Source organism: Dendrobates tinctorius, unplaced genomic scaffold (assembly GCF_039654945.1).
Source record: "Dendrobates tinctorius isolate UK_male_01 unplaced genomic scaffold, ASM3965494v1 ptg000070l, whole genome shotgun sequence".
Taxonomy (NCBI): domain Eukaryota; kingdom Metazoa; phylum Chordata; class Amphibia; order Anura; family Dendrobatidae; genus Dendrobates; species Dendrobates tinctorius.
The window spans coordinates 59,330,042-59,355,839 of NW_027361738.1; the positions used below are offsets into that span (position 1 = coordinate 59,330,042).

General features: G+C 43.7%; 1 protein-coding gene across 9 annotated transcripts in view; it reads right to left on the reverse strand.

Annotated features, from left to right (window-relative positions):
- The window catches only part of SVIL (supervillin), a 239,617-nt gene that overhangs the window by 48,648 nt on the left and 165,171 nt on the right, over positions 1 to 25,798 (reverse strand). For 5 of the 9 annotated variants that reach the window (XM_073581705.1, XM_073581710.1, XM_073581709.1 and 2 more), the window contains 6 exons: positions 24,409 to 24,664; positions 22,405 to 23,002; positions 17,662 to 17,875; positions 15,813 to 15,951; positions 4,194 to 4,271; positions 672 to 740 (listed from right to left, as the gene is read on the reverse strand). In XM_073581705.1, the coding sequence (XP_073437806.1) occupies positions 672 to 740; positions 4,194 to 4,271; positions 15,813 to 15,951; positions 17,662 to 17,875; positions 22,405 to 23,002; positions 24,409 to 24,664 (1,354 nt within the window). The remainder of the gene's footprint in view (positions 1 to 671; positions 741 to 4,193; positions 4,272 to 15,812; positions 15,952 to 17,661; positions 17,876 to 22,404; positions 23,003 to 24,408; positions 24,665 to 25,798) is intronic. The other 4 variants (XM_073581706.1, XM_073581708.1, XM_073581702.1 and 1 more) reach the window with 3 other exon arrangements.

The window sequence follows — 25,798 nt, forward strand, 5'->3', positions numbered from 1 at the left end:
GAATGCATGGGGGGCGTTCTGTACACGATTTGTAAACGTTTTCGCACCGAAAATAGCGGCAAAAACGCTTAAAAAAAAAATCGCATCGTGGGTACACAGCCTAAAACTAATCAACTTCAAGACAAGTTTCTAAAACCAAAGGCAATGGTTCCCACAAGTATCTCTTTTGGGTTTTTGGAGTGGAAACTCTCCAAAAATCTTACACTCAGCTTACACTACAAAAATTCAGCAAAACCACTCTATGCGCGCACAAGGCTATGTGCACACGTTGCGGATTGTGCTGCGGATTTGGCAAAATCCGCAGGTCAAAATGCCTGCGGTTTGACACCTGCACAATGGACCAGGTGTAAAACCGCAGCGGAATCCACACAAAGAATTGACATGCTGCGGATTTGAAACCGCAGCAAATCTGCGCAGAAAAATCCACAGCATGTGCACTGCGATTTTCATTTTCCATAGAAAATAAAAGGTACTGTACAAAGCAGCACAAATTGCTGCGGATCGGCAGCGGAATCCGCAATGTGTGCACTTACCCTAAGGCTTCCAGGAGTCGACTAACAACCCCAATATCAAATTTGTTGGTGCCAACGCAAATATTTAGTTTATTACTCTGTGCAATCTCAAAAATCTAATATTTTACACCCTTGAATCTTTTATTCATCCAAATTCACCTTCCATCTCCAAGGATGACGTTCTGCAAACATCACCGGACTTGACTCTCTCTCTCTATCATTACTGACCTTAAAAAAGGTAGAGAAAACAGATATAAAAAGAAAGAAAAAGGGATAAACTATCAGCAACACACTAAACAGCAACCCACTAGTATCAGCCAGAGAGGCGGGTATTTTACAGGTGGTACAAAAGGGGAAGGGCACTTGTAATAAGGACCGAGTTATGGGTATAAAAGAAGCATTTATGAGCTGAATGTTCCAATGAGCAAAGTTACAGTGAAACAGTCTTACTTTTAACACTACGACAAGTAATTTTACTGATGAGACGGTAAATTCATCAGACAAACATGTATCTAGCATTCATATACATAGTGAAGGCAAAACCACAACTCCATTATATAGGTGATCTGGTTATCCTTACTGGATCCGCAGGATCACTGGGAACATGAACTGAGGATCTACTGCATTGTGCTGAGATCTAATGTAATCCATCCAAAAATACACTGCTCAAAAAAATAAAGGGAACACTAAAATACCACATCCTAGATGTCACTGAATGAAATATTCCAGTTATAAATCCTTATTCATTACTTAGTGGAATGCATTGAGAATGATAAAACATAAAAATGATCAATCAAAATTAATATTCCATGGAGGTCTGGATTTGGAATAATACTCAAAATCAAAGTGGAAAATCAAATTATAGGCCGATCCAACTTCAGTGGAAATGCCTCAAGACAAGGAAATGATGCTCAGTAGTGTGTGTGGCCTCCACATGCCTGTACGACCTCCTTTCAATGCCTGGGTATGGTCCTAGTGAGGCAGCGGATGTTCTCCTGAGGGATCTCCTCCCAGACCTGGATTAAAGCATCAGACAACTCCTGGACAGTCTGTAGTGCACAGTGGCGTTGGTGGATGGAACAAGTCATGATGTCCCAGATGTGCTCGATTGGATACAGGGATGGGAAAAGGCTAGGCTAGTCCATAGCATCAATGCCTTCATCATGCAGGAACTGCTGACACACTTCAGCCACATGAGATTTAGCATTGTCATGAATCAGAAGGAACCCAGAGCCCAGTGCACCTGCATGTGGTTTCAAAATAGGTCTGAGGATCTCATCCTGGCAACTAATGCCGCCAGGATACCTCTGGCTAGCATACGGAGGGCTGTGGTGCCCTTCAAAGAAATGCCACCCCACACCAATACTGACCCACTGCCAAACCAGTCATGCTGGAGGATGTTGCAGGCAGCAGAACATTCTCCGCAGTGTCTCCAGACTCTGTCATGTCTATCACAAGTGCTCAATGTGAACCTGCTCTCATCTGTGAAGAACACAGGGTGTCAATGTCAAATCTGCCAAACATTGTTCTCTGGCAAATGCCAATCGTCCAGCACGGTGTTGGGCTGTGAGCACAACCCCCATCTGTGTGGACAGTGGGCCCTCAGACCATCCTCATGGAGTCGGATTATAACAGTTTGTGCAGACACATGCACATTTGTGGCCTACTGGAGGTCATTTTGCAGGGCTCTGGCAGTGCTCCTCTTGTTCCTCCTTGCACAAAGGCGGATGTAGCGGTCCTGCTGCTGGGTTGTTCCTCTCCTACGGCCCCCTCCACGTCTCCTGGTATACTGGCCTTTCTCCTGGTAGCGCCTCCAGCCTCTGGACACTACGCTGACAGACACTTTCTTGCCACAGCTCGCATTGATGTGCCATCCTGGATGAGCTGCAGTACCTGAACTACTTGTGTGGGTGGTAGAGTCCATCTCATGCTACCACAAGTGTGAAAGCACAACCAACATTCAAAAGTGACCAAAACATCAGCCAGAAAGCATTGGTACTGAGATGTGGTCTGTGGTCTCCACCTGCAGAACCACTCCTTTATTGAGTGTCTTGATAATAGCCAATAATTTCCATCTGTTGTCTATTCCATTTGCACAACAGCATGTGAAATTGATTGTCAATCAGTGTTGCTTCTTAAGTGGACAGTTTGATTTCACAGAAGTTTGATTTACTTGGAGTTATATTCTGTTGTTTAAGTGTTCCCTTTATTATTTTGAGCAGTGTACTTCAACGATCACTGACGTTTCAGGTAACCTGTGCCTATATGAGAGCCAATGTGATGACTACGTGACGTGCAAGTTTTATTTACCTAAAATAAGCATTTTTTTTGTCAAATCCTTTCAAGTGTAGGCTACTTCTAGTTACCTTTTTTTTGTGTGTCGATATGGATTTCACATGAGATCAAGAAATGTAGAACAGAGTTTAAGTAAAAAAAATTGCCATCACATTGATCCTCAAGACAAAATTCTCCAAAAAGACTGATTATTGATGAGTAAACAGTCCACCATCTATGAAGATCAATATTGAAAAAAAAAAAAAAATGGGTTGAGGCCTGACTTTTCCTGTCTGTCAGGGAACGACACCATGGCTTAATTAATGAGACTAAGACTGAGGATGAGGATTGTGGTCATACTGGCAGCCGAACACCCATTACCAGGCAGTAAGGTCATCTTTTCACATTATGCAAGTGTTTCCCTTTTTTTGCAATGATCATTTAAAAAAGGGACTGTCAGCACAGGATGACTGTTCAAACCAAGTACAGGAGCTCAGTGCACCCTTGGTGTGGCCAAACTTTTAAAGGGAATCTGTAACCCCATTTTTGGAGTATCAGCTGCTGGCACCGCCATCATGGGCATATTTACAGCATTCTGTAATACTGTAGATAAGCCCCCGATGTAACCTGATAGATTAGAAAAACACGTTAGATTATACTCACCCAGGGGCAGTCCGGATCCGGTTTTGGTCCGATGGGTGTCGCGGCCTGGTCCAGCGTCTCCCATCTTCTAACGGTGACGTCCTCTTCTTTGCTTCCCGTCACTGCTCCTGCGCAGGCGCCAGACCTCTGACCTTTCCCGATGCCTGTGAACTGCAGAACTTTGCTCTGCCCTCAACAGGGCAGAGCAGTGTGCCTGCGCAGGAGCCACGACGGGAAGCAAAGAAGAGGACGTCACCGTTAGAAGATGGGAGGCGCTGGACCGGACCGCGACCGCCCCTGGGTGAGTATAATCTAACTTTTTTTTTTATCTTTTAGGTTACATCGGGGGCTTATCTACAGCATTACAGAATGCTGTAGATAAGCCCCTGATGGTGGTGTCGGCAGCTGATAGTCCAAAAATGGGGTGACAGATTACCTTTAAGTGCAGCTACTTGTTTTCCATCCACCTCTGTCCTTTGCTGCCTCTATAAAGTCAGAGCTGTCAAAGAGCAAGGGGGGTTGGAGATTGACAGAGTGCTCCAAGCGTACTTTATTTGAACCGTCATTTTGTGCCGACAGACTCCCTAAATTAGGTTATTGGCTATGTTCTCGCCATCATATTGCCTGTATAAGATTCTCCTCATCCTAATATTGTCTATACGTGGTTCTCGCCATCTCTCCTTGTGAGCGCACACTACTTATTTGTGGAAAATTTAGGACCCGGTTTGTCATAAGAAGGAACAGTTATTAACACAGTTTCCTCACCTGATGTATAGGAACAAAATACTGGCATTTATGGGCGGCAGGTATAGCAGGTGTGTAAATAGAAGCATAGACAGGTTCCTATGGACAGAGGCAGAAGCAAAGCAAGAAAATTAGAGAAAAAAAAAAGCAAAAAGGAGTAACCATTAAAGAAAAAGCAGAAGTATAGACGGCTAGATAAGAAGCAGCATAGAGCAACATTAACGGACGGGGCAAAACGCCGACATATGCAGGTGTGATAATTCTGTATATGCTTTCCAAAGCCATACACATTTCATGCAATGTGTGCAGCCAGAGACCAAAACAATGACGACATGTTCCTGTCTATGACATGATCCAGTATATTCCTAACCCGACCTGTAAGAATCAATCTCCACCGTGTAAACATGAGAAACGTGTGTGGTGGAGACGACCACATTCACTAGCGGTATGCAATGACCTGGAATACAGCACGTGGCAATCATGGGCACCAATATATCATATACCAATAATAGACATCACATGAAAGCTGCGCAAAAAAAAGCGTATAACAGCACACAGCCAACAGCAGAAACACATCTTCCAAGCCGTTGTGGCGCAGTGCGGCTTACCCACAGCCGATTAGACAGGACATAATCATCTCCTATATCTCCTTCTTCCTACAGGTTAAAACAAACAGGGTGATGATGAAGAAAGACCTAAGGGAAGCAATACTACACAAGTCATAGGATCAGGGCACTGATACTCGACAGACTGCTGCCGCTTTGTGGGACACATGGGGGTAGTCACTGGTAAATCCTTGGAATGGCATAACGACCTCCTACGAGCAACATTTTTCACGACCTACAAGCCGGACATTATCAGGTTCTGGATTAGGAAAACCCTGACTATAGAGAGACATGATCAAATGATGGAAGCATAACATACCGGTGCAAGGGTAGAATAAACCCCAACGCCATGTCTGGGCTATGTCTCATTACTCAGCTGCCTTATGGCTAATCCAGTGACTGGACTAAGGCAAGATCACAAATCTATAAAACCCAAGTGTGATCATTTGATATAATGAAAAAAAATGTATTAAAATATAAAATGTATTAAAATCACATTTAGACCACACACGCTTCATCTATGGCTACAGCTCCTGGTGTAAACGTCAATGTTTCCATAACCTCCATTGTCATGAAAGAGGTCAGAAGTGTCCCCCTTTGGCCTCCTTCTGGCTGGGATGCATTGGCATACCGTTTTTTCACTTTCCCATTTATACAGTCGTTACTAAACCATCTACTGTATGGAATACATCTATTTACAGTAGGGTCATTGATGGATCCATCAAGACTATGGCCATCCATCATGCCCACACATCCCAAAAAAACTGCTCCAAACACTATGGCTACCATTAAGACCGGTGATTCGCATCCCAGTCATAATGAGGGACTCGCCCTAATTGTGAGGTTTTTGGAAAAAAACAAGAAAAAAAAAAAACAAAAAAACTTTCTAATCCTGGAAAATCCCTTTACATACAATTCTATTCCCATGCAGCTGGACTTTATAAATGAACGATTAAAATGTATATTGAAGAAGAGGAAATCCTGCCAAAAATGATATACTATATTTTCCTTTAGGAGCGAATGGTGCCAATGACATTTCAAGATAATCTCTTCCAAAAGAAAGGGAACCGAATGTGAACTGAGCTCACACTTCTGCAAATGTCTTCAAACAAGACACATCTGGAGAGGCGCTTTTTTTTTTTTTCTTTCCTCCCCCCCCCAAAGAAACCCCCAAGAGAACTGCACAAATAAAATCAGCCTGCAACTTTTAAATGGCCGTACACACAATGAATTCACCTCAATTCACCATCCACCAGTTTTCATTTCTGGAAGAGGTTTATAAACATTTTTCTTAATAGGTTTCCTATGAGAAGAAACTTAAGTAAGCTTCTAAGATAAAGGAGGCAGAAAAGTCCACGGGTTCCAAGTCGCGGCTTATTCTGGTTGGACCGTACTGGATGTAAAGTATTAAATGCACAAAGTCGTTCTTAATATTTTACATATACACATTATTTAGGATAAAGGTTATTGCAATTGCTTATTTAGTCCCTTTAACATATGCTCCTCCTGACGAAACTGTAGGACACAACTTTGTAATGTCAGTGGAAAGTTCTGAGATTCCTAGGTGTAAAATAGAATCGCGTACGCCCTCGGGCGAGCCGTGGAGCTGCTACGCTCCTATACTTTTAGAGCCTAAATCAGTGTCAAGACATGCTTGGGATATGAGAAGAGAATTTCAAAGATTACTCGAATAATTACAACCGCATCTAAATATAAACCTCACCATGTACGTGCGCCTGTAATGTAAACCCAATCCAATATGGCTGTGGGGTAGTGATGCCACTAACACTTTCCTGTATCGGGACTTGATGTCCAGACCCAAATTTCACACTGACTTCTGTTTCTAGGCATTACTCCGCCAAAATATTCTCTGGTGCTCACTAATGTATACATGGGGGGTGGGGTGGAAGATATTAAAGGCTGTGAGAAAAGTCACAAATTTTGCTGCATTTTTACCAGAATTTGAGACTCTTTTCGGACTTTGACAATTGACTTTCTGGCACATGGTTGACCAAAGAGGCATCTATTTTTATTTTAGGAGATGTCTAACTCAATCATAACAGTGTTGGAATTAGATGCACCCAATTTATTAAGATTTTGTAAATCCAGCCTTAGTGTTTAATTCATTAGTATTTTTTTGAAGGCGGGTAAATCCAGCCTTAGTCTTTAATTCATTAGTATTTTTTTGAAGGCGGGGGGGGGGGGAAATCTGAGGTGGTTTTGTCAACAGAATTTGCTTTTTTTGGGGGGCCAAAATTTGTTTTGAATAAAATTTGAAGATTTTGAACCTTCACCCACCCACATGGTACAATGAAATGAATACCCTGCTTAAAAATACTTGGTGAACCTTGTCTTAGTTTTAATAAATCGCCCACATCATCTAATCTATGACGTTGCTACAGGTACAAGGTCAAAGTCCCCAATTTTTTGTGTTAAAGGAGTGTTCCTCCACAGATGACCGACTACAAGAGTCACACGTTGATACGACGCATCATCCCTGGAGGTAAGTATACAGCTTTTTTTTGTGAGCTGGCAACAAGGATTTAAATTCCCCTACAGACATCACCACGGAAGAAAAAGGAACCATTACATTGTGACGGCTGTAATACATAGATGTGTGGGGTCCTTCATTGTTGCCTATGAAGTGTCCTTAATGCGAGACCCCCTTCCATTGAAAACTTCTCATCAGGGTAGTTGAAACAAGATTTCCCAAACCAAACAACCACTTTTAAAAGACAGAACTCCAAAAGATCTTTCCGAGAAGGACCTACTGATGACAGGAAGCAACAGGGAGTGGTTGGTTCTCTCAGATTCCCACCCTGCTCCTCATTACTTCCTGCAAATGTGTTTTCTACAAAAAGAAAGTTTTAACAACATCAGAAAATGGTCCCGTCACATCACAGTTCTCCTCCAAATTACTGATAAAAGAGAAACCATTCAAATGAAAACTATGACAAAGCAACGCACTAATGTCATAATTTGTAGCTGTGGGCCCCAATGCAGAATCTCCAAACAGGGTCAATAACCATCACTAATCTTTAGTAGCATTGGTCTACTAAAATAACTTAACTCACCCCTAGATTCCAGGGCACAGATGCAACTAACCCCTGCACCCAACACCAACTCTGACTCCATACAGGTGGACACAACTGTGTTCAGTGTCTTAATGATGCAACTGCACCAGAAAAGGGCAAAAAACCTTCCACTTGCTTAGGTGGTCATTAACAATTCTGAAAAGGATAGAGTAATGAGGAACCAGAAGAGACAGGTGAGTATAAAACAAAATTTAAGGTACTTATTCGCCGTTACTAAAAACTTGTCCATGCTATAAAATATCACAAACCTCAGTCAGCAAATTGTAATTTTTGCTTTGTGCAGGCCACAGACCGTCTATACTGCTATTCTATAAATACGAGTTCACATGAAGTTTGTTACCGTTACTGGCACCTAAATGCATCACCATTTGCCCCCAGTTATCCGGCGTTTATATCACTATTTTTGTTGCAGAGAAATGCATGGCATTCAGTGTAGAGGGATCTGGGTAGAAATTCCTATGGGAATCTGCATATCTTATTTTTTATAACAGAATGTTAATGGTGACCTGTGTATCAGTGTAGCAGCATATTTTGAAGACAATACTTTACATTGGGAAAGTCTCCTAACGTATATGTCAAATGGAGGACTCGTTCACATCTTGGCCTTTGTTCAAATTGTGCTTAAGATTATGCTATATTATGAAAATAACAGAAGTCAAGATAGATTTTGCTCCAAGAGCAAACAAAAAAAAAATTCCTTACTCTATTCACTAAGCGACTAACAGAAGACAAGAATGACTTTCCTTCAGTTCTCCATTTCAAGAACACATGTAATTCATCTGCTTTCATCTCCCATAAGTGATGGAAAGCTCTATGAGAACTGTATACCACACATGGCTATCAGCTGTGGGAATGGTACTGAAGTGGATACACTATAGGGCCATTTCTTCACACAGTTCATCTTCCTAGGTATACCGCTTTTGGTGGGTGCACCTGGGACCCATTACTGGACCTCCAAAGACCCTTTGATGTTAAGTGAGCAGGAATCTGTCATAAGGAAGGAAAGGTACATTTTTAAACATACTGATGACTTAAAAGATCAACCCCCTATTAGACCAATGTGCATATGATATTCCATATGTGAACTAGCTGACTGCATCTAATTTAATATTCTCCACTTAAAGGATTGGAAATACCACCTTCATACCCACATACACTCCAGACCAAATTATAAAGGCTGTTCTGGCTCTTAAAAAGATTTTTACATGAGTTTTGGACCTTTTTTTTTTTTTTATAACTTTACAGCCTGACTACTACTTTAATCACGTCAACCTCTAGAAGAAACCATGACTGTTTTTAATTCAGTGGTGTTCAATTCACCCATTGCGGTACCCAATACTTTTCATAGCCAATTGTCCTCGTGAAACTTCCTAATGGCACACAAGGCGGCAATAACTACGGTAATTAATATAGTTTTGCTATAAGAGGAATTGGCTTAAAAAAAAAATTAAAACGAATTCTAAACGTCTTAAATTATACACACATCTTAGGCTGGTTTCACATTTGCGCTTTTGTGCGCTGCGCATCGTGCGCACCCGTGCGCATGCGCACTGCGCACCTATGTTTAACATGACGCGCGCAAGGTCTTGCGCACACTTGCGTTTTCGTGCGCATGCGTTTTTTGTCTTTTGCGCCAGGCGCGCCAGACGCAACATGTTGGATTTTTTGGTGCGCCCTGTCTCGGCAAAAAAACGCATGCGCACGCTTGCGCACGGAATGCGCAAAAACAACACATTGAAGTCTATGGGAACGCATGCGTGCGCATGGTCTTGCGCACGGTTGCGTTTTTTTGCGCATGCGTTTCTGAGTGAAACAAGTCTAGAATGTTCTCTAGACAATGGAAAAAATGTCACACCTAAAAACGCATGTGCATAAAAAAACGCAAACGCATGCAAAACGCAAGCAACGCTGCGTTTTTTTGACGCATCAGCGTGCGCATGATGTTAAAAAAACGCGCGTTTGTTTTGCGTTTTTCTTTGCATTTTTTATGCGCACGATGCGCTGCGCAAAAAAACGCTAATGTGAAACTAGCCTAATACAGGATATGCTCAACTAAAATTTTCTGCTAGCCATTTCCCTCTACGTTAGTCCCACAGGGAAGGGAGGATAGAGAAAATCGAATATGTTCTGTGGCCTTTGACATTGGCAGTAAAGGATAAAATCATATGGAGACAACACCAATGTATAAATCAGGATATGTGGAAAGGAAGATTCGGGGAGATTGTGGTTTTGTGCAAGTATTCCACTAACACGTTTTGGCAAGTCTTCCCCGTTGACTGATAAAAAAAAAGCCTTCTTAATAAATGGTACACACAAGCACTGTCTCAGGAATGGCTGATGTGCACAATGAGATTATGGTCATCTTAACAAATCAACAAGTATAAAAACACTGTTAACGAGCCGCATAGTTAGCACCAATAAGAGATTGGATCTCATCATGGGAGAGAAGGTAAATTTTACAAAACGTTATGTATTTTTCCTTCTTTTTCCCTAGAGAAATGTAATTACACTTTCAGTGAGAGACCTGATTACGTTATTCTCCAGTCTGAAATACGTCTTAAAGGAACACTAAGAAATTAATATTTAAATTAAAACCATATAGACATCCTCCAGGACTAAAGGGCCCGTTACACAGCGATCTCGCTGGCGAGATCGCTGATTTTGTGACACATCAAGGATCTCTCCAGCGAGATCGCTGTGTGTGACATCCAGCAGCGATCGGCCCCCCCCGCGGGGTATCGCTGATTGTGCTGGATCGTCCTGGCCCGTTTTTTCATCGCTGGTCTCCCGCTGGCCAGCGCGCATCACTGCGTGTGGCAGCGAGAGCCAGCGATGAGCGACGCTGCACGCTGGTTACCAATGTAAACATTGGGTTTCTAAGGGCCGTGGGGCCCTTAGAAACCCGATGTTTACCCTAGATACCAGCGTGCACTGCAGGCAGGGCGGGAGGTCGAGGCAGAGCAGCGCACAGACCGGAGTAGCTCTGCTATCTGCTACTCCAGTCTGTCAGACCGGAGTAGCAGATAGCAGAGCTACTCCGGTCTGTGCGCCGCTCTGCCTCCACCTCCCGCCCTGTCTGCAGTGCACGCTGGTATCTAGGGTAAACATCGGGTTTCTAAGGGCCCCACGGCCCTTAGAAACCCAATGTTTACATTGGTAACCAGCGTGCTCGCTGGTCCTGATCGCTGGAGGGGCTGTCTATGTGACAGCTCACCAGCGATCAGCTAACAATGTCCCAGCGATCCCATCCACGTCGGATCGTTGGTGGGATCACTGGGACATCATTATGTGTAACGGTACCCTAACAGTCAGCCTTTTCAGTAATCCTGCAGAGAGGAAAGTGCATTTACACCAAAAAATAAATTACGAACCAGATTCATAGGTACACTTGTTCCCAATTATCTGCTGGTATATATAAGCATGCCGGTAATCACATGACAAATGAGTGATACTCTGTTGTAGGATTAGATCATTTATGACCGCAAAAAAAAAAAATAATTCGCTGTTATGAGCAGCACATTACCCCATGTAAGCATGAAAAAGTGCTGCCGATAATGCGATACTCAGCAGAGGACGTAATGATTAATGATTCTAGTAGCAATTATTCTGTCCTGATTAGTGATGGGCGAATAGCATTGTTGCTTGGGTCTCCCCGAGCATGCTCGGGTGTCCTCCGAGTATGTTGGCGTGCTTGGAGATTTATTTTTCATCGTCTCAGCTGAATGATTTGCGACTTGTACATGTGGGAATTCCCTAACAAACAGGCATTCCTCAATTGTATTCAAGCTGTCTAGCAGTAGCAATTCATGTAGCTGAGGCGATGAAAACTAAATCTCCGAGCATGCCGAAATGCTTGGAGACCATCCGAGCAACGAGTATACTCGCTCATCACTAGTCCTGATCACTGTTAGTTGACCTATTATCTTCATTCGTTAACAGTGTATTGATGGGACAAAATAAACCCAGAAGAACACACCTTTTAATCTCCTTCAGATGAATTTGATCTTTGGCTGGTGGCTGCCTGACCAGCTACTTCGTAATCTTTTATCCTACAGCAGGTAGAGCAGAGGGGAGAGGCTCCTGCTGTAGCCAGTAGTCTTACAGGTGCATACAGGAGATAGGAGAACGAGAACACAGTGTGCTGCAATGCTCTAGTGCTTGCTGGACGATCCCCGGAAGTCACTTCTCAATGTAAGTGTATGAGAGGCAGAACAAGGCCAGAAGAAGGCTCTCTTGTGGGTATTGGAGGAAGATTAAAAGCTGAGTTTTAAACTTTTTTATTGGTCTTTGCCTCTCCTTTAGCACTCCTATAGACCGCTTTTTCTGCAGCACTTTACTAAATTTCCTCTGAGGATTAGCGGCAGGAGCAGCTTGGAGGGCAGTTGTGTGTGAGAGGACTTGCGGTTGCTGGGCGACATTTAAAAACTCCAGGATCTTTGGTATTGTACCTACGGCTGGGGCCGGCTACAAGATCACGTCCGGAAGCCGGTGAGAGACGGACCGAACAGGAGAGCGGAGTTTGCTGACAGCCACGTGCAGTGCCCTCCCTAGGTGAGAGGAGACGTTCCCCATCCACCACTAACGTTTACACCGGAGTTGTGCAAGGGTGACAACCCCCCAAGGTGAGCACCCTGTTTATTTAGTTAGGGAAGCCAATTTTAACACAGGTACACTCATTGCGCCTCTTTCCATTTTTTTTTCCAAGAAGGCGGCTCTCAGACTTACACCATGAGCTTGTGACCATTAAGTCTGACTTAAGGTCAATCAGACGTTACGGTGGCTGGAGAGTATAAAACTAAGCTCAGGGAACTTGGATTAATGGTACCACTCCAGGGATGAAATAAACCCCAGAGCTGGGCTTTAAGAAGGGGGGGGGGGGCGGCTAGGAAATTTATGATTTTTTTTCCTTAACTCTATACACAGAAAATAATTGATTTTACTATGATAATTTCTGTAAGGTACATTTTTTGGGGGGGAAAATTGCAAAATATATCCCCTTTAAGAATAGAATTTTACTGACTAATCAAATAAAGCATGCATGGCATATAGCCAATAGATGGCACCACATAGTAACAAATGGAGAGTAAATACAGTAGGTGGCATCTTATAGGGGTAAATTACTATCATACTCTGCATCCTTGGCTGTTTCTTGTTATAGCTTTGTGCTTAATGGAGATTGTATTTTTTTGTATTAGATATTATAATTTTCAAATCTACGGAGTTTGATAATTATAACTGTTTACTCTCCATTTGTTACTATGTGGTGCTATCTATTACCCATTTATCATACATGTTGTATTATTTTATGAATTATTCAATAACATTCTCTCTTTTAACTGTTTACATGTTCTCGTATCATTGGTTCATTGTGCATCAAATTTTTAGATGATCTCTTTAGGCTTCATGAATGGTCACTTCAGTGCTGCTCAGTTCCACATCAGGTGATCAGCGCCGGCGACATTACCTGCCGGGAGGACTGGTGCACAAAACCAGGACCAATTATTGCATCAGCAGATGGCGTGCATGAGTGACATATATATTACGTAGTACCTGTCCCGTCTACTGGGACATTTATTGTGGAAAGGAGCAGCAACCAGATGCACAAGAAGCAGATAGGAGTCGGCACATGGGCAGTTGGAGACCCTGTTTATTCTAAAAGAACGGCCCACCAGTTAAAGGGGTTTTCCATTCTGTTACAGAACAGAATGGAAAACATCCTTAGAGGAAAAAAAAAAAGTTAATCTTACCACCCAAATATCACTCAAGCACTGCTACTCCAATAGTCACTCCCAGATCAGAAGGGAAGACGAACCAACCACCAGTCGCCCGACCCTGCAGCCAAACCGCTTCCACAGCAGTAGTCCATTGGACAGGGGAAAATCTGAGTGGCCAGTTTGGTTCCCTCCCTCCACAATAACTAGGCAAAAGACTCCTAATTCACATTGTCCTTGATGCAGAAAAACAATCCTGTTTCAATAAACCGCAATTTGTCAGCTTCTCCGAAACAAGCATGACCAAAAATAGACGTACAGTGGGCGAAATAAGTATTTGATCCCTGTTTCTGTACATTTGCCCACTGACAAAGGACATGAACAGTCTATAGTTTTAAGGGCAAGTTAATTTTAACAATGAGAGAGAATATTAAAAATAAAATTGAGAAAATCACATTGTACAAATATAAATTTATTTGCATTTGCAGTGAGAAATAATGGTTGGTAGGGGATCAAATACTTAAGAGTTCTGTCTCCTACAGACCAGTTAGACGCTCCTAATCAACTCGTTACCTGCACTAAAGACAGCTGTCTTACATAGTCACCTTTATAAAAGGCTTCTGTCCACAGACTCAGTCAGTCAGACTCTAACCTTTACAACATGGGCAAGACCAAAGAGCTTTCTAAGGACGTCAGGGACAAGATCTTCCTGTAGAAAAGCTGGAATGGGCTACAAAACCATAAGTAAGACGCTGGGTGAGACGGAGAAAACTGTGGGTGCAACAGTAAGAAAATGGAAGAACAACAAGATGACTGTCAATCGACAGATCTCGGGCACCATGCAAAATCTCACCTCGTGGGGTATCCTTGATCATGAGGAAGGTGAGAGATCAGCCTAAAACTACACAGGGGTCACCAAGAAAACCATTGGTAACACATTACACCATAAAAGGTTTAAAATCCTGCAGTGCCCACAAAGTTCCCCTACTCAAGAAGGCACATGTGCAGGTCCCGTCTGAAGTTTGCCAATAAACACCTGGATGATTGGGTGAGTGATTCGGACAAGGTGCTGTGGACAGATGAGACAGAATTTGAGCTCTTTGGCATTAACTCAACTACCTGTTTTTGAAGGAAGAGAAATGCTGCCTATGACCCAAAGAACACAGTCCCCACTGTCAAGCATGGAGGTGGAAACATTAGGTTTTGGTGGTGTTTCTCTGCTAAGGGCACAGGACAACTTAACTGTATCAATGGGAGAATGGATGGAGCCATGTACCGTAAAAATCCCGAGTGACAACCTCCTTCCCTCTGCTAGGAGATTAAAAATGGGTCATGGCTGGGTCTTCCAGCAAGACAATGACCCAAAACATACAGCCAAGGCAACAAAGGTGTGGCTCAAAAAGAAGCACATTAAGTTGCCAAGTGACAGCCTCAAAATCTTAATGATTTAGAGATGATCTGCAAAGAGGAGTGGACCAAAATTCCTCCTGACGTGCACAAATCTCGTTAACTGCAGAAAACGTCTGACTGCTGTGCTTGCCAACAAGGGTTTTGCCACAAACTACTAAGTCTTGTTGCCAGAGGGAGCAAATACTTATCTCACTGCAAAATGCAAATACATTTACATAATTTATACAAATGTGATTTTCTGGATTTTATTTTTGATATTCTATCTCTCATTGTTAAAATTAACCTACCCTTAAAATGAGACTGTTCATGTATTTGTCAGTGGGCAAACTTACAAAATCAGCAAGGGATCAAATACTTATTTCCCCCACTGTATATGCAAACCCTATCTGGGAAGAAAATTAAAAATAAAAAAAGCACACATATGGGGTGGAAGGGGAATCTGTCAAGTGCCTCTAAGTTCGGTAAACTTTTAAAAACAATATAAACTGTTAACCAACCAGTATAGAGGCCACAAAGCAGTAGGCGACAGTGCAGATGGTCGTAACAACCATTTTATTACCTTCAAAGCCATTTAGAATTTCCAAGAAACTTTTAAAACAACACATATAAAAAGATCACGTGCATTAACCACGCGGGTGCAGAGCTCAGCTCCCAGGAGCTACTTATGATTGGGTTTGGAAACCTTGTGGTCAGAGTTAAGTACTATGTGAATCCTGTCTCAGCTCTATAGTAGCAATTAGCTAGTGGCAAGCAGGACTGTTAGATGTCATCGTGCTGGGGATGAGGCGAACAGTTTACTCCCAACATGGTTCTCTTTACCTTCTTTTTCAGCGACTGCTCAATTTCTTGCAGCTGGGTGCGCGAGCTGCGCTCTATGACAGTCGCTTTGCTGTAGTCCTGTTTTTTGTTAAGCCTGTTCTTCCAGTCTTCCTCCCCGCTCTTCTTCAACAGAGCCAGCCTAAGAAGGAATAATATGCCACATTGTTTGGGAGACATTCTTAACAAGTCATACTGTCCACAGAGACCCGAAAGAACAGGTCATTAAGGTTTTCGGACAATAACTAACAGTAAAGGATATGCTACTCTGCAAAAGCAATTGTCTAGACATCCTCCACCCCCCCTTAGTATTTGGTTTTATGCAATGCAACAGACTTTAAACAAAGTGAGCCTATTGTAGCGCCATCACTCATACTTCAAGACTGGCCCTGCTTGTGCTATGGGCAGCAGAGCAGAGGGCCCCCAAAGTTCTTACGTATGGGAGGGCATTGAGGACCCAAACACTGATCAGCACTGACGACGGAAGTTACAGAAAACAGATCGCCCTGCACTCCTGATATAGGACACATTTACACAGTCTGCACAAGTGCTGTACCTCTAGATTAGCATTTGTGGTGATGCTTTCATTCAATTACTAAAGCTATACACAGATATAAAACAATTTTTATCTTTGGAGTATTCCATTTTAATGAAAATATCACCCATTTATTGGATAGCAGGAGATATGTGTTAGATCGGTGTATATCTCCGCCCAGAATGGGGGTCCATGGTTATCCCCTCCCCCAGCTTACGTGCTTGACCATCTTTGCCAGTGTCATGGTGGGTGCAAGAATAATGCTTTTAATCTCCCGTAAAGCTGTGATCTTGCTGCTGGAGGGGAAAAAAAAGGCAACCCACTTCTGGAGATCAGCGGGGGTACTATCGGTTATACCCACAGATTCCTAGATACGTGATAACGGTTAGATTAGCGTGGGTCTCACCTGTAGTACCCCCATCGATCTCCAGAACAGAGGGGGATGACATGTTGCCCCTTTCATCTAGTAGGAAGACATCAGCCGGGGGGAATTAAAGAGGGGTGTACGCACCCCGCCGCTCAAAGTCTACACCACTGATGGAGATGGCCGAGCACGGCAGCTAGTAAGACACAAGACCCCCATTCTGGCCAACGATGTACACAAAGATGTTAAGATTCAACACCCATTTGTTTCCCCCATTTAATAAATTATCCAATGAGACATAATGATGGTCAACAATTAGACACAACAGTAGAAAACACAGAACGTTTTTATACACCATGTTCCACTTAGCCGGACATCTGAGATGGAGGGTGAAATACAGTCATCTGCCGAGTCCAGAGACTACTTACATGTTAACAGATTAGTGGCTCGGACCCTGAAAAGTTCTATAAAAAGAGACAAACTCATTGTGTCCCCAGGGGCTGTCAAGGAAGATAAGAACGTTGCGTCACAAGATATAATAGCAGCGCCTGGAAGCCTCGCTTTTATAGAGTGCACGATCCAAGGGACTAAGTGTAATGAGAAACATATGATTCAGACTAGAATATGAGTCCCAGTCCCCCGGCTCGGTCAGGAAAGAGCCCTGACAGCAGAATACAATGCAGTCTACTGTAGAGTATCCGCTCTTATCCACTCATTCTGATAATCAATGACCAGTAACATTTCCTCCGCCATCTATAAAAGCCTTCATTGCCTCTAGAATTTGCCTCCTAATTCAATATTTATAACATTTATTAACAGACCAGAGAGGATCTATCATATCATATATGTAATAATTATATTTACCCACTCCCTGCTATTCTCCAGATCATCAAGGATTCTAATGTATTGTCTTAAACTAAACACTGCTTTTTTGCATTTGATAGAACACTTACCTGTCTCGGATGGACATGCCTTTGCCGGAGATGTCAAGATCTTCCTCTGAATTGGTGTTGGCGTCTGGGGAGATCTCCGCTGTCCTCTCCGGGGTCTTGCTCTCTTCTAGCTCTGATGCCTGTGGTCTGACGAATCCCGCAGGCAAAGTGTGAGAAACTGCTTGTGATTCTGCGGCGGTGCCAAGAGGTTCAGAGGCCGGCTCAACAATCTCTGCTTATTGTGAAGAAAAGCCCAGCATTAGTGAGCAGTCACACGGCTCGCAGACTCCTACTTGTACACCTCTCCCCCCCTCCTATTCCAGCCTCTCTCCACCACTGTAATCTGCCCAGCTGAGCTCATTCCCTTGGTTACACGTGTTCCCTAAAAAAAATATCAATTCTAGACCTGAAATACAAATGTATCACCGCTGCGATCCTCCCCGCTGTCACATCGGAGGACTTCATGCCATCCATCCTCTTGTTTGCACGTCTGAGGTCCTGTGCACGCCTCGCCCCGGCATATGCATTCCAGCAGCACAAATACATAATGCTGAGGGCTGCGAACACTCCAGAGGAAGGAGAAGGCTTCTGAATGAGAAGCAAGTGAGTCACTGGAGGTGGCACCTTCCATAACCTTTCCCTCAGGACACCAGGGCAGGACGGCCACATTGTTATAGAGCATAGGATGTCATTAACCAGCTGTGTACAGAGAATGAAGCGTGAGGAGACAAGTCACAATGGTGTCACTGGCACCCGCCCCCCCCCCCCCCGACGGGCGACCGGGGGGATTCTCGCCCGCCCCCCCCCAGACGGGCGACCAGGGGGATTCTCGCCCCCCCCCCCCAGACGGGCGACCAGGGGGATTCTCGCCCCCCCCCCCCAGACGGGCGACCTGGGGACAGGCATGGGGGATTCTCCCCCCCCCCCAGACGGGCGACCTGGGGACAGGCGTGGGGGATTCTCGCCCCCTTCCCCAGACGGGCGACCTGGGGACAGGCGTGGGGGATTCTCGCCCCCTTCCCCAGACGGGCGACCTGGGGACAGGCGTGGGGGATTCTCGCCCCCCCCAGACGGGCGACCTGGGGACAGGCGTGGGGGATTGTAGTCATGCCTTGACCTAAATACTCCACAATTTGTTGCTTCTCAGCAGCCGATACATCCTTTTTCTTTCCCATTTTGGCTTTGGCAGACGGGCGACCGGGGGATTCGGTGTACCCTATGTGATTTACATAAAGCAGTCTGTGTCTATGTAACGTATGCAGCACGCTCGTTGTCGCCTATTATACATACTGCAGATCTCCCACTGCTTGAGTTCTATAAATGTAACGTGAGCAATGATGAATTTCTGTCTGTGATGAGATCTACAGTAATGTACATCTGTGTTTGGTACGACTTAGGGTACCGTTACACTAAACGACGCACCAGCGATCCCGACAACGATACGACCTGATCAGGATCGCTCGTGCGTCGCTACATGATCGCGGGTGAGCTGTCAAACAGGCAGACTAACCAGCGATCAGGACAAGCGTGGACGCTGGTATCCAAGGTAAACAAAGGGTAACTAAGCACGTGGCACTTAGTTACCCGCTGGTTACCTTGGATACCAGCTCCCAGCGCGAGCGGGTAACTAAGCGTCTGCTTACAGCGCTGGGAGCTCACTGATCGTTGGTCTCCCGCTGCCACACGCAGCGATGCGCGCTGGCCAGAGGGAGACCAACGATCAAACAATGGCCCAGGACACTCCTGCACGATCAGTGATACCTGGTGGGGGGGCGTTCGCTGATGCGTGCCACAAACGGCGAGATCGCTGGCACGTCACAAAATCGGTGACTCATCAGCGATCTCGCTAGCGATCTTGCTTAGTGTGAAGTACCCCTTACTGCTGCAAGTTAATTAAATATTTGACCGAGGTAATTTAAGTTGATAATTTTATGTGGCCCCTGAATAATGGTATAAATATCCTAAGACTTTTGGCAGAGAAAAAAAAACCCCAAAGTTTACCCACGCCTGCTATAGATCTTGATGTGTGTATTACCATATATATAAGTGGTGTGATAAAATAGTATTATGTGTAATGCATGTAGGATAGAAAATCAATAAAGGATCAGATATAGTGAAGCCTCTGGAAATCCCACCTTACTATAAACCTTTAAGCATCAGTCTTAACCATGAATTTTCCAATCTATGGCAAAGTTTGACAACCACAATCCGAAGGCATCTTAGTGCGTTTGCCACCAGGGGGTGCAAAACAATCAAAGCACGAAGGAGACAAGTGACTTGTTCTGACCCCGATCTTTAAAATCCAGTGGCCTGAGGTCACAATTACCCTCATTGCCTTGTACATCGTCTATTACTAATTCATCCTTCCACATACCGATCAGTGACTGCAACGTGACACTTTAGTCACTGCTGAAAACATTGCTGCACCGGTAAGTCAAAATCAACATTGTGGAATAGTACTGCACAGACGACAACGGCAGCCTGCGGATCTTTTCTCACACATGTGGTGTGAAGATACTAACTCCAATAAGACACCACATGGAATGCAAAGTGTAAAAAACAAAAAAACAAATAAAACCGCCATATAAAACTGGAGGGATACATGGGTACAGCAGATCCCCCGCCACTCTAATGACGATGCATCCCTGGTCCCAGCCGGTCTGCAGACATGACACGTTGGTGCGTCACTTCTACAGTCTGCCGGTAGCATGGAAGAGTCAGCGCGAGACCGGGAGGGATTGGGCAAGTATTACTACTTTTCTTATTTGGAGCTGTCTAGCACCCATAGACTTCCGAGCAAGTGTAAAACCGTAACTAGCTTCTGTTTAGGAAATCTGAACCGGTCCTTGTATTGGTTTTGAACATGTCCGTTTGTAAAGGCAAATCTACAGCCCTTTCCTCTTCATTCCTGAACCTTACAGCTCGGTACACGACTAATCCTGGATCTTACAAGTAACAGTTTTATCTGATGTACATATAATGAATTATGGGAAGTCGACAAACTCAAAGCACAAAGGACAAAAAGTGAAATTCACTTGTAAACAAATCCATCGACAATTCTTTGGAAATCTAAATGTAATTCTCAAACTTCTTAATTTTAAGGTGTTTCCCAGAGGCTAGAACAATGCAAAGCCTCCAGGACAATGAGCTGCACGGATGTAATAACGCCGGCGCGCTCTGCATCAGGATCAAAGTCCAGGATATAAAATGAGAGATTAACGACAGCGGTAACGACAGCGATGATGACAATAGGGGGAATTCTGGACAGCTCCCATACACGGCTGAGGACAGAAAGGCTCCTTACCATTTACTCATAGCTGTGATCTGAAAGACGACTAGTCAGTTGCCATAAAGAGGTTTAGCTTTATCTCTGTTCTACAGAATCTGTTGATGTTTTTCTTTTGTTCCTGTGCCTCTCCTTTCTGGATATATGGCGCTCCCACTTTACTGAATGTAAATCTTATCTTTTTAGCCAAATGGGAGTGGCCCTCAAGAAGATAACACCCAGAAGTCTAGAAGTATAAAGAGGCAGGGCTGTGGAGTCGGAGGCCATTTTGGTGGAGTCGGAGTTATGGAAATTGAGGAGTCAGAGTCAGAGGTTTGGCTTACAGACTCCAAATCTCAGGTGAAGAGATGAGCAGAAACAAAAACATCCCCAGAGTCAGAACAAAGGTGGCTTTTACACAAAGTACAAAAAAAAATACATATTTATGGAATGGGACTGATCCTCTTTAAAGGGATTGACTCCTGAAGACAAGCTGTCTATATCCTCTCAAAAGGCATCAGAGGGGTGGGGGGACCCACTCCAAATCCCTTATTATAAGCCGGAACAGAACCACACTTCTTTGCCCCCCTGACTGACCATGAAGGAAGGGAGCAGAGAATCGGACACTGGTGTACAGATACTTCATAGATCTGCCGTTCAAAACAGCTGCTCTAAGTGAATGAAGGAAGCAGATAAAATGGCCCTTACAGCATGGAGTTTGGGAGAACAGTAAGCAAGATAAAGTAAAAAAGGAGTACACTACAAAGAGTCAAACATTGAAAACACTGACCAATAAATACATTTAATGTTTACCTTGTATGGGCTTAAAAAAAAAAAAAAAAAAAAACACGGTATAAACCGAGCTTATTCACACTAAGCATTTTAACTAGTGCATACATAGAAATCACGTAGTACTTAAAATTACATAAAAGGATCTGCACAAAAAGGAAGGGAAGCTTAACAGGTTAACTTTTCTAGAAGTGACCCATATGGAGAATCTCCTCCAAATAGAAACTACTTGTCCTAGGAATGTAAATCGGTGACAGAGCGGGCAAAACATTAGTCACGGCAGGTTGCAGAACTTAAACAGTAAAAACCACCCCCATCATCTGGAAGTTTGTTCGCGTAATGTAGATTTTTCCCATTTATATACGCCTCTAAAGTCAGCCATATATACGAGGACGCTGCTGTCAAATTGATGCGGCTTGATTCTAAAAATGCACTAACAGTATAGAGCTAAATGTGATATTTGTACCCACTTACCCAGACTAATATATAAAATATATCATACAATCATAATATATTAATTTTCTCTTTGTAAATACGAGCGCATTATGTCAATTCTGCAACCATCTCTACAAAGAGAACCCTGCAAGCACCACGCCGTATCTCAGCTTCTCGGCCCACGGTGGCTGCATGGAAGCTGGGCTGGGTTTAATAGTATTTTGAAAATTCCGGAGAACATAAAGTATAAATTTAGCAGTAAAGCCATCCCTTACCCAGAGCACTCTTCATGCTCCACGTGGTCCCTTCTGACTGCAGAGTCCTTCTCTCGTCGTTCATGTCCTCCACCTGTACCTGCGGGGCGCTTTCTCCTACTGACAGATCTCTCTGTGCGGAGGGCTGTAACACTGGCGGCGGGCTGAATAATTCCGCCGTGCTCTTACTTGAGATAACATGCCCGAGCATCTTCTGCTCCCTGGCGGGTTCCTCCTCCCTTGTAATATCCAGAGCAGGATGAGCAGCGACTTCCTTCTGAAGAAAACTAGATTTTCTCAGGCCGCTGCTATCTTCTGCCACAGACGCTCTGGTCTCCTCAAACATGGGCTTCCTCAATTCCTTGCCTTTATCGGCAGCCGGCGAGCTCCACGATTCTGACAGCAGCAGGCTCCTCTCTGGGGTGTTTCCTGTCTCCATTGAAGTGTGAAGCAGAGTGGAAGCGCTGGAGACACTTGATATTCTCTCGTCATAATTAGATGACTTTGTGACATTTTTGTCCCCGGGATAGACGACGGGAGACGAGCGAGACGTCAAAGTCGCCACAGATGTTACCACAGTTTGAGATAATGGGGCAATCTTTTCACCTCCATTCTTGAACTGCAGAGACAAACCAAAAACACATGTCAGCCAATGGATAGATAGGTGTCCGGGTTTATAGTCATGTTTAAAGGGGTTGCCCACTTAGCTTTTTTTCCTTAAATATATTTTGACGATAGAAATCTAGATATATCTATATTAGTAAGAGTTTCAAAATTAATTACAGGTTCTCCTCCTGCTCGTTAGTGCTGCCTCCCTGACTGCACAGCTCCTGTTCTTAGAGTGGCTACTACTGGAGGGTCATGTGACCAGACCTGTTCATCTGACTCCTCCAATCGAAAAACAGCTTTCTCGTGTATGGTGGAGGCCGACTGACAGGTCTGGTCACATGATCTAGCAGGTTAAAGTGATCGCAGATGTTTTCAGAGTTATGAGCTACAGACACGCATCACCTATAGTCATAATGATTTATTATGGTTTTCCAATGTGTCCGTAAAAAAATAGTGTCAGTGTGATTATATCTAGATATGCTGTCCAGAAAAAAAATATATAAAAAGTCAAGTTGGCAAACCTGGCTAGTAGACCACTAAGCTGCCTGAAAAGTACATTTTTGAGGCCAGGCATCAGGGTGTGAAATTGGGCAATTCTTGAAGGTAAGACAAAATCATAAAAGTTTACAAACCAAGCCAAAACGTTTTATTTAGGAACCTACCGTATATACCCGAGTATAAGCCGAGATTTTCAGCCCATTTTTTTTTTAAGCTGAAAGTATCCCTCTCGGCTTATACTCGAGTAATTGTCCCAGGGGGTTGGCAGGGGAGCACAGCTGTCACATCATACTCACCCCCTCCAGAGATGTGCCAGGACTGGGTGAGTATGACGGGGGGAGCCATGCGATATTCACCTGTCCCTGTTCCACCCTCGCGCGCCGCTGTCTTCCACGTCCTCTGGCTGTGACATTCAGGTCAGAGGGCGCAATGACGTGGTTAATGCGCGCCCTCTGCCTGAACAGTCACTGCAGAGAGCCGGAAGACAGAGCGGTGCATGGCAGTGGAATGGGGACAGGTGACGGGTGCCTGAGCCAGCGGCGACACCAGCACCCCGCCTGCTCAGGACACCGGCACCTGGCCCTCAGTGAAGAGAGGCGAGTATGTCTTTTTTTTATCGCACCAGCAGCATATGGGGCATATATATCTATGGAGCATCTTATGGGGCCATAACCTTTATGCAGCATTATATGGAGCCAGCCACCTCACATGATGGGAATTTTGTAAAAACAGAAAAGATTCGATATATTCATGCAATTTTTAGGATAAGTTTGTACATTCTATGTACATTCTAGTCTATATATTACTATATATATATATATATATATATATATATATATATATATATATATATATATATATATATATATATATATATATATATATATATGAACCAACTGAGTTTATAATGGATGATACCTGCTCGACTTCCACCAGAGTAACCGGCTGGGTCTGATAGCGTGCGTTCATCCTCCGCTGTTTGATATCCATCCGGCTTCGAGTCGCCTTCTCTTTTGTGACCGGTTGGGAGAGTTTATTAAATAAAGCCATCTTTTCCGCCAACGACAGAGATGAGGAATCGGGTTCCTCGGGGCTACTAGGCTCTGCTCTCGTTTCCTTAACAATTTCCGTTTCTGCTTTGGACGCGGCTTTGTGATGTGCAGATGCCTGTAAACTACAATTTAGAGCCAAGGGAGAGAAGAGGAGGAAACATAAATAATATACATACACACACCACTGCATGCCACCATCATAAAACCCCATGCACAGAGACACCAAACATGCTGAACCAATCACATAGAACTCTAATAATGCCACAGGTATGTACATGTTCTGACACGAGCAGGCGATTAGCAGGACCCATAATGTCTTCCACATGGTTTATTTTTGCATTGCGTGTCCAAGTGTTCAAATCCCAAAAACCCAGATATCTCTCTATTACAGGATGTCTTAAAACCCCATTGGTCACTTGCATCAAACTTGAAGGGTTATTCCAATCTTCATAGACCGATCTTGTGGGTTAGATATTGGAAAAAGAAGCACTTTTGCAATGTAATAGTTCTTAAAATTTGCAGCAGATGATGCGATATTAACACACTTTTGATCATAGCTCATTGCCTAAGACACCGACCACCTCTGTTCTTCAGCTTTGAAGAGTTATGCTGAAGCTGGGCATAATTAAGTAGTAACAAGGTGCTCCAGTAATAACGCCGGCTTCAAAACTCTGTTTACAAGCTCATTAGATAAGAGCTTGTAAGCACTGTGTATATTCTACTGCTTAGCCATGGTGGTCGTTCTCCAAGGCAACGAGCTGTAAACAAAAGTAGTGCGTTAGTATCTTAACTACGGTTGAAAATTTTAATAAGCAGTAATTTTTTTTTTTTAAATACACACTGGGGCTACTTGTACTTCCCACTTCAAGAAATTCATATGAACATAAGCAGCAATGAAAAGACCCAGCCCCCCCCCCCTAGCTTTTCTACTGAAGTGTTTAATGAGCGTGTGCAAAATTTCATTATAAAGGGAGGGAGAACAGGATCAGCTGCGATTGGTGCATTCTGTCTTATCAGCTGGGTACAGAGGTGCTGCTTGTCATTGTTATCCTGTCTGTGATGATAAAGAGTCTGCTGAAAACCATTCCCGAAAGGACAGGAAGGAAGAGGCTAAAAAAGCCCCAAAGGCTAGAGTGAAAATTGCAAGATTAATTAGTTTTGTTGTGAAATGAAAAAATATATACATGGAAACTAAAAACCTTAAACAGTGGGTGTTTTCTGACTACACCTGCACTTTAATACAGAGAAAAAAAATA